Here is a 12,168-nt window from a genome sequence, read left to right as displayed (position 1 = left end):
GAGACTAGAGGGTTGCCCCCTTTGGTGTATTGGTAACTTGTTAAAAATGAGCCCCACAAGTCTTACGGGAAGGGACTGGAGCTTCATTCAGCAAATGGAGGTTACAGCAGAGCACTGGAAGAAGGCCTTGGGTGTGCTCTCCCCTTTTTCCTCTTCCTTCCCCACAACCAGCTGAGAACTCCCATTTCTTTTGGGCAGTAAACCCCTCTCTTTCTGCACAGACACTGCTCTCTTCTGCTCTGGGGCAGGTAAGAGGCAGCTATCTGCCCAAGATGATAGGTTGGTTTCTTTCTTTTCTACCCCAAAAGAAAGAATAAATACAAGAATTACCTCTCTTCCCCAAGTGAGTGGGTGAAGTTGAGAAGCTGCGGACAAAAACTGGCTTTTCTATCCTGTGTGGCATCCTGAAGTGACACAATAGCTGGAAGTATGAGAGCAGTGATGGTGTATCCATGCGATCAGTCACGCATAGTCATGCACGCACCGTTGCATTATTGCGAATGGCATCTGCGTATGCAGTGAGGACAAGGCGATTGCACAGCCCACATAAAGGGGAAGGACCATTACTATTGTACCCCAGTGTCTGGAAGTTAGGACGTGGTGGAAGCCATGTTGATGGTGTAAACTTCATTCAGCCCCTCTCCCAGCCTCCTGAAGCATGGGCCTGTGATGTGGTAGTGGGGGCAGGGGCAGCTCTGTTCCCCCCTGAGATGCCATGCAGACACTCAATGGGTTTCTCAGCAAGCTGAAACTTTCAGGCTGTGTGTGCAAATGGATGCTGGTTGAGATGGGGGAGAGCCGACAGCAGTTGTAGCTTTTCCTCTCCCTAAGGCAGGCACTGGAAGAGTGACACACGTACTTAATTGGAGAGGGTGTTGGGGGCATTCAGGAATGCATGCAGACATTACAGTGATGAGGTGGGGGTCCTGGGCCAGCGCACATCTCTTCTGCTCATTCCCTAGCTTCACTCTTGTGGTGGGTTGACCTTGGCTAGACGCCAAGTGTCCACCAAGCCACTCTACCACTCCCCTCCTCAACTGGACAGGGGGAGAGGAAAATAAAACAAAAACCTCAAGGGTTGAGATGAGGACAGGCAGAGATCGCTCACCAATTACCATCACAGGCCGAACAGACTCAGCTCTGGGAAATTAATTTAATTTATTGCCAATCAAAATCAGAGTAGGATAATGAGAAATAAAACCAAATCTTATAACACCTTCCCCCCACCTCTCCCTTCTTCCCAGGCTCAACTTCACTCCCAATTTCTCTACCTCCTCCCCCCTGAGTGGCACAGGGGGACAGGGAGTGGGGGTTGCAGTCAGTTCATCACACGTCTCTGCTGCTCCTTCCTCCTCATGCTCTTCCCCTGCTCCAGCGTGAGGTCCCTCCCACAGGAGACAGTCCTCCACGAACTTCTCCAACGTGAGTCCTTCCCCAGGCTGCAGTTCTGCATGAACTACTCCAACGTGGGTCCTTTCTGCATGTCCTTTCCACAGGGTGCAGTCCCTCAGGAATGGACTGCTCCAGCGTGGGTCCCCCACGGGGTCACAAGTCCTGCCAGCAAACCTGCTCCAGTGTGGCCTCCTCTCTCCACAGGTTCACAGCTCCTGCCAGGAGCCTGCTCCAGCATGGGTTTCCCACAGGGTCACAGCTTCCTCTGGGTGCATCCACCTGCTCTGGCGTGGGGTCCTCCACGGGCTGCAGTGTGGATATCCGTTCCACAGTTAACCTCCATGGGCTGCAGGGGGACAGCCTGCCTCACCATGGTCTTCACCGCAGGCTGCAGGGGCATCTCTGCTCTGGCGCCTGGAGCACCTCCTCCCCCTCCTTATTCACTGACCTTGGTGTCTGCAGAGTTGTTTCTCACATATTCTCGCTCCTCTCTCCGGCTGCTGTTGCGCAGTTTCTTTTCCCCCTTCTTAAATATGTTACCACAGAGGCACTACCACCATCGCTGATGGGCTCGGCCTTGGCCAGGAGCGGGTCGGACTTGGAGCCGGCTGGCATTGGCTCTATCGGACATAGGGGAAGATTCTAGCAGCTTCTTACAGAAGCCACTCCTGTAGCCCCACTGCCCCCGCTACCAAAACCGTACCACACAAACCCAATACAACCCTGAACACCCTTGTCCCAGGCTGTACTCTGCCGTCTGTCCACCTCAGATTCAGGTTGTTTCCAAGGACTTGTGTCCCAGGTTCCCAGTTCTCTTCCATTCCTGTCATTCCCTGTCCTGCTCCAGCCTCTTTTTCCTACCCCCTTCTCATCTGACTGACCTGTCTGCTCCTCTCATGTCTCCTCGGCTTTCCACTGGGGTTCTTCATTGCCTCTTCTCACTTCTTGCGTGACACTGTCCCCATTTCCTTGCCAAGCTGTTTTCGGTTACCCCACACACCTTTAGGTCTGTGATGGACATGCTCCTTTTGTCCAGTCCCGGCCTCTCTGGAGAGCAGCTGGCACTCCCACAGTCACTGCTTTGCATTAACCCTGGGCTCTGAGAACCTCGGCGCAGCTGCTGTACTGAGGTTTTGTGGAACATCAAGTGTTCTGTATATTTTTAGTTTGCATTTTTATAGTACCTTGGTGATTTGCAGGTTTTCTCTGCTGTTTTGTCCAAGCTACTGGACAGAGAAGGATGTATATTTTTTGACTCAGTGACAGACCAGTGGTGGTGGCTCTAAACTGTCCGTTACATTTTTTTAAATCATTTTTGCCAAGGACAAGTTGAGATTTTCCTGTGTATAGAGCATTGTCATGTCCTAATGAGAACCCCAGGCATGATGCTGATTTCCTTGAGTGTCTGATATACGAGCTGGAGAGCAGGGCTCTGGAACATGCAAAGGCTATTGGAGCATGCACCAAGTTACCCAGTTGGTATTGCAGGCTGTTGAGTCCACAGGTGGCTTCCTAGCAAAACCCAGAATTGCTTTGGCAAATGTAGCACAGCACGTGACACAGCTAGAGGTGTGCTTCTAGTGCTTGGCTCCTACGGCGCTGCTGAACTGCATGTGTCCGTAAGGTTTCCCCCAGTGATTATTCTGTCTTTGGGGGAGTAAACTCTTTTGTGGGCTGTACATCTTCTGACAGTGTGTATTTTCTCCTCCACATCTGCACTGCACTGTGGGGTCACTTTTAAAACCCAGCTAGCTTTCTCCATGGGGAATATGTGACAAATATCCTTTGCATGTTAAATTCCTATTCAGATATTTCATGGCATCCCTGAATTGCCTTTCTGTCAACAGCGAGCAGTTAGTTTGACCTACCCGGTTTAGCACGTGCTGCTAGTGAGGGTCCCCAACCATGCCAGGACAGATTCGCAATTAAATTGTAATCAGTTGCCCAGCAAACACTGATAAGCTTAAAATCAGAGGAGGAGGAATGTTGGCTGCCTGCAAGCAAGGTGCCAGTTTTATTACCCTCAGAGTTTATCGCCCTTCCTAATTAAAATCCCGAACAATCCCCACCACTGCCTGCGTCTGTAAACCTCCCGTAAGGGTGATGTAAGGTGATGGGGTGTGACTGGGAACATGCACAAGGCAGGTGGCGCAGGCTGTTTGCACCAAGCACAAATGACATTGTGGGTTCAGCATTTGTTTTCCTTCTCTGATTATTTATTTACATTTTTAGGATGACCTTGGGTGGGGAATGACTGCTCACTCAACCCCACGTCCTTGCTTGCGCTTCCACACAGAGACTCTCTTTGGAAGGTCCATCGGATTGTAGACCTGTTTTATGCTCTCAGTCACGTGACACGAGTTACAAAAAGGCTTGTGTTCCATAGCGCAATGGGGCAGTACAAACTGATGCTCTTGGCAACCCTTCCCATATGGGGAGAGAGTGGGCTGCAACATTTGGCTTGCAATAGCATTGTGTACTTGTGTCCAAAATACAAATTGTGCTAGCTCCCTGCCTGAATGTTTGAGAAGTGAACATTAAGTCCTACCCTGCTGCATGGGCCTGACTGTATTTGATGAATTGGGAGTCAGTGCTGGCAAAACGTAATTGCTCATAATTATGACAAATCATGCGCAATGCTCATACTGTGAACTACAAAGCTTTTGTCCGCTACTGCTTATCCAGCTGCTTAAAAGCTCTCCTGTTAAAGTGCATGAAGCTTGGAAGCAGCCTTCAGGATCTGGTTGTTCACATTTTGTTGAGGGCACTGAAAAAAATTTGGTCTGTTTGAAGAACTTGCTTCTATTCCCCAGAGTTTCTCCTGATGTGGGGGAGCAGGAGCTGGACTGCAGGACAGGGGATGGCTCAGCAGGACAGCAAGATGAAAGCAAGGATGGCTATTAAAAGGAAGTCAGAGCATTGCTCTTGATCTGTGTCCTTGATAAAAATCCCTAGCGGTGTTCATTCTTCCAGTAACAGCTGCAGGCATGTCATTTCCCCTCCTTCTGTATTACTGGACAATCTGTCTTTCTGTTTTTTTGGTTTTGCATTTTCTGCAATAAGAAATGGTTTCTTGTATCTATCAGAAGTGTTTGTTTCAGCAGATGCTAAGAAAGTGTGCATGCATGAAAGAGCAGTCTATGTGTTACTTCACCTTGTGTGACCACAAAATTGCACACACAAGAAGTTAATTGCTGGGATGAATTGCCTTTGTTTTCTAGGCACTGTATTACTTTGGTTTATGGTCGGTGCTGTCAGCATGTGGCAGTCATGTTTACAGAGTACCGCTGAGTCAAATACCCTAGCTGGATATTTTAAAATGTTGGATACCTTCATAGCCACAGGCATTTGGAGCTGTAATTGCTGAGATAAGAGTGCTGCAGTTTGTGGGGTAGAGAATTTGATCCTCCCTTCGAAGTACAGTGCTGCACGCTGTCTGCCCTCGTCGAGGGGAGTCCCAACGCACTGTTGAGTATAAACCCTTGCTGAAGTAGATGGGATCCTCTGGCAGGGCAGGTCTAATCACAAGTTCTTCTCAATAAATATTCTTCCCTTCTTTCCTGTCTTCTAGTGTCAAGATGGTGCTGATGTGGACCAGTGGGGACACATTCAAGACTGTTTACTTCATCTTGAATCAGGCCCCTTTCCAGTTCTCCATCTGTGGACTCCTGCAGGTTTTTGTGGACATCGCTATCCTGTTGCAGGTTTACTTGTACAGCTACTACCCTCAGAAGCCTGTCTCCCACACTGCACATCCAGCCAGCACCAAGGCCCTGTGAGGCACTTAGCTGGACAAGTTGCAGGTCAACGGCGCTGTGGAGTCAGCCGTGGCAGCTCCTCTTCCGCTTGTAAATACTCCTGTGTTGCCGAGTTGAAAGCAGAAATGAGAACAAGGATTGAAAATCTGGCTGCACTTCCAGCTCGGGAGGTTTTATTTTAAATAACTTGCTCTCTCTGTTTTCAGACTTAGCTGTACAGAACTGTTCCTTGGTGGGGGGAGGGGCACTTTATTTTTGCATATGTACCTATGAGCCTTATCAATTCACAAATGTTTGTATATTCAATCACAAGGGCTGGATGGTTTGTGTTTTTAATGCTATTTAAAAATGTTACACCACAGAAATTATAGGATATTTTGTCTGAAACTTTTACCTATTTATATAACATAAAGTCTGTATATTGGCAGGAATTTTGTGGCATATGCTAGCATTCAGTATCTCCACGATGTAGGAAGAAGTATTGAAGAGCAAATGCAGGAGCTTTCTCTTTTCTTTAAGAAGGGTGTCTGGTGAGCAGAGAAGGTGAGGGCGGGAGGCCCTGCAAAGAGGTGAGCAGCCAGAAATGAACCAGTCATACTCAGTGTAAAGCATCAATGCGTTCAGGAGTGAATGGCAGGTGTTCACCCCCGCTGCGGGATCAGTGTGGCAGGCAGACACATCAAGGAGATGATGAAGGGGGTCTGAGTATGGATGATGCTGGAGCCACGTTTGGAGTAGGCACAGCCAGTCAAGCCGTCAGCCAAAAGGAGGAGCTAACAGGAGACTGCAGGTAACTTAGGTAGTCGTGCTTTGAAACGATGGGGTTTGGGAACAGCCTGCCCTGCACTCAGGGGGCAGCACTGCTCCTGCAGCTGTGCACAGGACAGAGTTGGGCTGTAGGATGTCTTTCACAAACCAAGGGGCCAGCAGATGCGTGTTACCAGTATTGCCAGGCAAGTATTTCTAGATAGCGGTTGAGCCACAAAGGCAGAAGCAACTCCACTTCCATTGCCTCAGAAGGGGAAGTGAAAAAGTTTGAGACAGAGAAAAAGCCGTATCCTATGGAGTAGGACTAGCATCTGGCAGCTTGATTTGTTGAGGCTGAGATTCATGTTCATGTTGTTTAATGCCAAACAAGAACCAGTTTAAGTTTTGGGGTGTTTCTTGCATTGACCCAACAAGGAAGGAGTCCACGTTTTCCCTTTTCTGTTGCTTAAGATCTTGTAGGCTCTTAGAAGAATCAGCAGCCTGTACTTAGACAGAGGGACTGAGAAAGCTGAAAGAGTGGAAAGTTTATTTATAAATGTAGATGTTGTCTATAATGGCTGTTTGCCAGCGTAGGTCACCGTGCCCTTTCTGAGAACTGCATGTGTCTAGCAGCTGCAGGTGGTGTGGACCCGCAGCGGGCTGTGACCAAGCCCCTGGGCTTCTTCCAGTTGCCATCATGAAACCGCCCTGGTTGGTATGAGGCAGCCATAGCAAGACGCTTAGTCCCAGGAACAGCTATGCCTGCGCTGCTTTCTTCTTCATGAGGCTCACTCCCTGCTGCTGGGTGAATCCCATCTGACCACAGGCAAGGTGTTAGAGCTGGGACAGATTTTTGAGAATCATTTTTTCTCCAAGATTAGCCCAAGAGCTTATGTTTTCTTAGCAGTGGCAGCAAGTCTGAGGTTTAATAACTTCAGTGTGTAAATCAGATACTTACCCTACCCTGTTTTATTTGGGAACCTCATGATTTGAGTCTGGACTGTCTTCATTGGTGGCAAACTGTCCTCTGGAGGGGAAGTGTCAGCAGGCTGCAGCAGTGGTTGCGGGATGCTCGGTTGGGAATGTCCGTCATAAGACAGGGAGGAGTGGGCTGTCCCTGGGCTGCTTTACAGACTTGTGCCCCTCTCACTCCCCAGGTAGCCCCAGGCTGACATCGGGGCTCCCACTGCACGTGCCGTTTGGTTTTGGAGCTGACATGTTAGTGGCGGAGGGCTGAGGCCCAAACCTGTGGGCAGAAGTCCTGCCCTGGAGCCAAGCCATCCTGCCCTTTGGTGGGGGCACTGCTGGAGGTGGAGGGAAGGGTGTCCTCGGGAAGTCCCTCCTGCCCCAGCAGATCCAGTTCGATCTGCGTGAGCAAAGCAGAGCCGAGGAGAGCTGCTGTTTCCGAGGGCTGGGCACAGAATGCTCTGCCCGGGCACTGACTCCACGCTCTTTGTTCGATACCGTACTCTTTTAGGCCTGAAGTGACCTTACAAAGATGATGTACCCGGCATGGCAGACTATGAATGTTTTGTTCCTCTCTTTTGTCCAATGTTCTGGTTGTGTTACAGGAACATCTGGGCTTTTGTCTTTTTTAACTGAAAACTTACTTAACAACTGGCTTCTCTGGTATGCTGCTTTAATGAGGATTGTATTTCTACTGTATGCAAACAAACACTTTCTTGTGTGTTTTAATGGTCTGAAGGTTTTTTTTAATAACTTGTAATGAAAAGATTTTTGTATATGGTGGTCTTTTTCTAATATTCTATGAAACGGGGATATAAGAAATAAATGGCTCTTAAGAAATATACTTCTGTGTGTTATAGCTTCACCTGGGAGTGCACACTTTTGGCCACCTCTTTGGCTTTGAACTACAGGTATTACTGAGAATAAAACAACTGTTGTTTTTTCCTTTTGGGACTCTTCCCTGGGCAGATTCTCGAGTCTGTCATCAGTACCCAAACCAGCGCGCTCTGCAGACCAGTCTCATTCACACCAGAGCTGCAAATGCTGGGAGAGAAGCCAGTGAAACCATGTCTAAAGTCATCTTCTGTATGCGGCATTTAGCAAGGTAGGACTCTTGGCCAGGAACTCTTGAACTGCATCTTGCAAGATACTTTAGGGACAAAATGTTACAGAACTTTGTTTTTGTTCTTTAATTGTCAGGAAGTATCTGTATCAATGATCATCTCAGAGAATAAGAAATCAATTACTTCAAATACGTCTCTTTGAATGTATGGCACATTTCATGGCGTTTATTTTCTCTGTCAGTTGCAATGTTTTTTTAAATAAAAATTATCTATTATATATAAATTGCAATGTTGCTTTGTTTTGTTCAGATATAAGATGCGTGCTTCTTAACTCTTACTATAACTCATATTGTCTAGAGCATTGTCTGTAGGAATAATTAGTGTGCTTTTTCCTCCTGATGTGTGGGTGAGCACAAGGCATAAATTGTCCTGAGGTCATGATGCATGACAGGGGTTCTGGATTTCTGTCCCCTGCTCTTCCATACATCCTGGGGTAAAGTTACCCTCGTGACCACTTAACTCTTATGCTCATGAAGCTCACAGTAAAAACAAATTACTAACGGATTATTATGTAGCTTTAAAAAAATCCCTGTATCATGCAAACTGCATAATGAGGTCAGAGACGGGACACAGCTGAGGGACATGCTCTTTGCAGCCTCTGCACAGAAGATGAGGAAACTGAGCGTGTCACCTCATGGCCAACGGCTGTGCCAAGAGGAGTCTTGACCTCCCTCCCTGTTGCTTCAGGACGTGAAAACAAGCCAAGACAGTCGGGACCAGCCTTGTGGCCGATGTGTGGCTCCTGGGCCCTGCTGGGCTGCTGTTCCAGGCTGTTTGGCTGCTCCGGCGTGGAGAGACGGTTTGCTGTTGCTGTGTGCAATGGCTGTGGAAGCTGGAGGAGGGGAGTCGGTGAGGGGAGAGGGCTGGGGGCACAGGAGAGAGGGTTGGGAAGGGCAGGAAGAGAGAGGTGGGAGAGACTGAGCTTGCTTAAATAAGGGGCTGAAGGGAGAGACTCCTGGAGGGGAGGGAGTGAAGGAAAACCAAGACCTGGAAGGGCAAAGGTAGGTAATTAGTGAAGTGAGGGTAAAGGAGGAGGAAAACAAGAGTGGGGAGTAAAACCTGTCTGCTCTGTTACAGTCTGCGGGCAGTGGAGACCATGGAGGGCAATGGCCCAAGCAGTTCCCACAACAGCCGAGCCTGCTCATTACTCATAGTGGTTGTGCCATCTGTCCCAAATAGTACTGGTGTTAACTGGCTGCTGCTCTGGCACTCACTCAGGGGAAGGAAGCTAATGGTGGGACTGGCCCTAAATGAAACAACGGCCCCTTCAGTAAACGAGAGCTCTCACAGCCACCTCTGGACGCTGCAGCAGCCAGGGCAGCAGCAGGGCCCTTGTCCTGCGGGCTGGTGCAGCACTGGCCCTGGCCTCAGGGCAAAGCTCTCCCTTGGCCGTGCAGGGCAGGCCGTGCTCTGCGCCGCGGCTCCATACAGACAGAGGTTTCATGGTTAGACATCTGGGTGCATGTATCTACATATGTAGTTAGATGCAATTAAAAACAGCTTAAGACAAAAGGCAAAGCTCAAATTCGGCACTGGGTAGTAAAGCAAAAGTTGGCCCACAGATGCTGGCTGTTAAATTTGGTTGTGATCCTTAGCTTAGGCTTGAGTGCCAAGAAGGCTTCAAGGACCTGACTGACAGCTGTAGCTTTGTTGGTGGCTTTCTGTATCAGAAAGAAGACGTTAATGTGTAAGTCAACAATATGCCAATAAACAAACACACTGCCTGGATACCTGTGCCAACAGCAGTGAATTAGAGACATGGACTAGAACAAAATGTGAGGCACACCCTGGAGCAGGGGCAGATCTCCCTGTTAACAGCCTTGTAAAGCAGCCAGGTCCCAAGCGGACGTCAGCATCTGGAAATGCCCTGACAGCAAACACAGACTTCGGACTTCAGACCCCTATCCTGCCCTTCTGTGTACCAGTTTACGTGGATGTGGCTCTTGTAGGTGCTGGCTTAGCTGTGCTGGGAGACGGAGGGGCTTTGCTCAGCCTCAGATGGGCCAGCAGAACCACGCTGCATTTCTCTACCCATCAGCCCCTCCATCTGCCTCTGTCCTCTTCTGCCCCAAGGCATCACACTCTTCTAAGGCTGTAGCTTGTAGGCGCCAGGCCCTGTGAGAGCCAAGGATACTTTGCCCCTGTGAAGCATTTGCTGCGAGGCTGCCATAGACCGTGTCTGTTCTGGCCTTATCAGTGTGAGACAGCAACCTCTGTCTGGCTTACTGCTGAGGGGGTGATACCAGTGTCATGTTTTTCTTACAATTAGTGCTTTTTCTTAATTGAGGTTGCTGTAAGGTAGGAGATGGCTGTGCATATGTGCTGTATGAGCTGAAGGAGTTGTGTTTGACTTTGTGCCATTCCCTCTAACTCTGTCCCTTTACCAGTTAGTTACCACATCCTTAGCTCTCAAACATAGTTACGGTTTTCAGATTATTATTGTTGCCAACTGCCAGAATTTGTATGTCCAGGCCCACGCGTGCTGCCACTGAGACGGCCGTGTAGAAGAGGCAGCTTTGCTCACGTGTTGTGAGTCTCTGTCCCATAGGAGAGAGGAATTTTTTTTCCTTGGGGCAAACCCAATGTGCTACAATCATGAAGCACTAGATTAGGTTGTGTTTCAAAGAAACAGGTATAACTACCCACTGGCACCGGAATGCATGCAGACAGCAGTGTAGCATTTATTATAGTTAGAGATAAATGGCCTTAAATCACGTGTGTGCTGTGTCAAAGAAAAAAACAACCACCACCATACACAACAAAACCAACACTTCTCCAGTGGCTAATCAAAAGTAGTAAGCATCACCCATAAAAACAGCTACGCTGGGTGAAACTCGCTCTCCTCTGGGTATCTTTTATGTCTGGCAATGTGTGCATCACAACTTCTTTATACAGCTTCCAAAAATAATTTGTTTAAAAGGTTCCTGGTTTATATTTGTTTCCTCATCTGTCATCTCAATAGATAAAATGAAACTCTATTAAAAGCCAGGCCTTGACTAGCAGACATAATGAGTGGGGTTTGTCACTTTATTAAAACTCTGTGCGTGCTGGAATTAATTATGTGCCTTTTGAAAAATATAAAGAACTCGCTATTGTAGGACAATAGCAACTTGATGGAGCACAGCAATAATACGGTGTGTGTCATCAGTCTGGTTTTCTACACAGCTGCTGAGCTGCAGTTAGCTGTCCCAGTGCTGTTTTTTTCACGCTGCGGGGCCAAAAGCGGCATTCGTTCACGGTTGGTTGCTAGCACTGCAAGCATGAAGCTTCATCTGCAAGGATGTCTACTCTAACATGGCTCTTCTAAGAGTAAGCTAATGCTGCTGGTCATTCGTGGGCCTCACCACCTTGAGGAGATGTATTCTGCACCCTCTGTACACACTAGCTGTGATCACTGCATTCACACCAGAGATGTAGTGCTAAACAGCACCTGGTGTGCATGAACCAAAGTACCATGAAAGGTGAACTTGTGAGTTCACCTGGTGAATCTGTCAGGTCCCACTTGAAGACTGAGCACCTGAATGCCACCATAAAATGTACTGCTGCCCCTCAGCACCATGCCACGCTGTTCCCACACACTGCTCACTTTGCTGGTTTACATTTAGCCGTCTGCAAAGCTGTATCCCTGATGCCAAACCTTAATAAGCCTTAATGCAAGAAATGCCAGCATCACGATTAAAGAAATAATAAAATTAAAATCTCTCATGAGTCACAGCAACCCAGTGCTGGTATTGCTTTGCCAGGAGTCTGAGTCAGCCCAGGCACCATCCACCAGCCCTTGGCCCTCCTTGCCTGGCACGAGGAGCAGATGCACTCCCAGTGGTGGTGGGCTGTGAATGATGGCTGCATTTGGTTTGCTTGTAGTTCAAGACAGGTGGAGGTTTGGAGACCCAGATGCAGCCTGCAGGGTAGGGGGGTCAGTTTTGCTGCCTCCATCTCCTGTAGCACTCACCAGCGAGCTGTGTGTGTAAAACACACCTGCTGCTCTGAGCTGTGTAACCTGGCCCAGTGACCCCCCTGCGCTGCTTGGGGCTGTCTGGCCTGGCTATGGCTGCAAAGGAGCAGTATCAGGGCTGCTATGGGCCAGAGAGGGCCAGTGGCATGGGACCCTGGCAGGAGCACCGGCACACGTGGCTTCACATCAGCACGGTGAAACACCGCCTCCCCCCCGCACCCGAATC

General features: G+C 48.7%; 1 protein-coding gene across 1 annotated transcript in view; it reads left to right on the top strand.

The window, feature by feature from the left end:
- SLC66A2 (solute carrier family 66 member 2) overlaps positions 1 to 8,204 on the top strand; it is a 71,794-nt gene extending 63,590 nt beyond the window's left edge. Inside the window, exon 6 of the mRNA XM_050891678.1 lies at positions 4,964 to 8,204. Coding sequence (XP_050747635.1) covers positions 4,964 to 5,171 — 208 coding nt within the window. The 3' untranslated portion in view covers positions 5,172 to 8,204. The remainder of the gene's footprint in view (positions 1 to 4,963) is intronic.
- Positions 8,205 to 12,168: the final 3,964 nt, after the last annotated feature.

This window comes from Gymnogyps californianus, chromosome 2 (assembly GCF_018139145.2).
Source record: "Gymnogyps californianus isolate 813 chromosome 2, ASM1813914v2, whole genome shotgun sequence".
Classification (NCBI taxonomy): Eukaryota; Metazoa; Chordata; class Aves; order Accipitriformes; family Cathartidae; genus Gymnogyps; species Gymnogyps californianus.
This window is presented reverse-complemented; position numbering and strand designations above follow the sequence as displayed.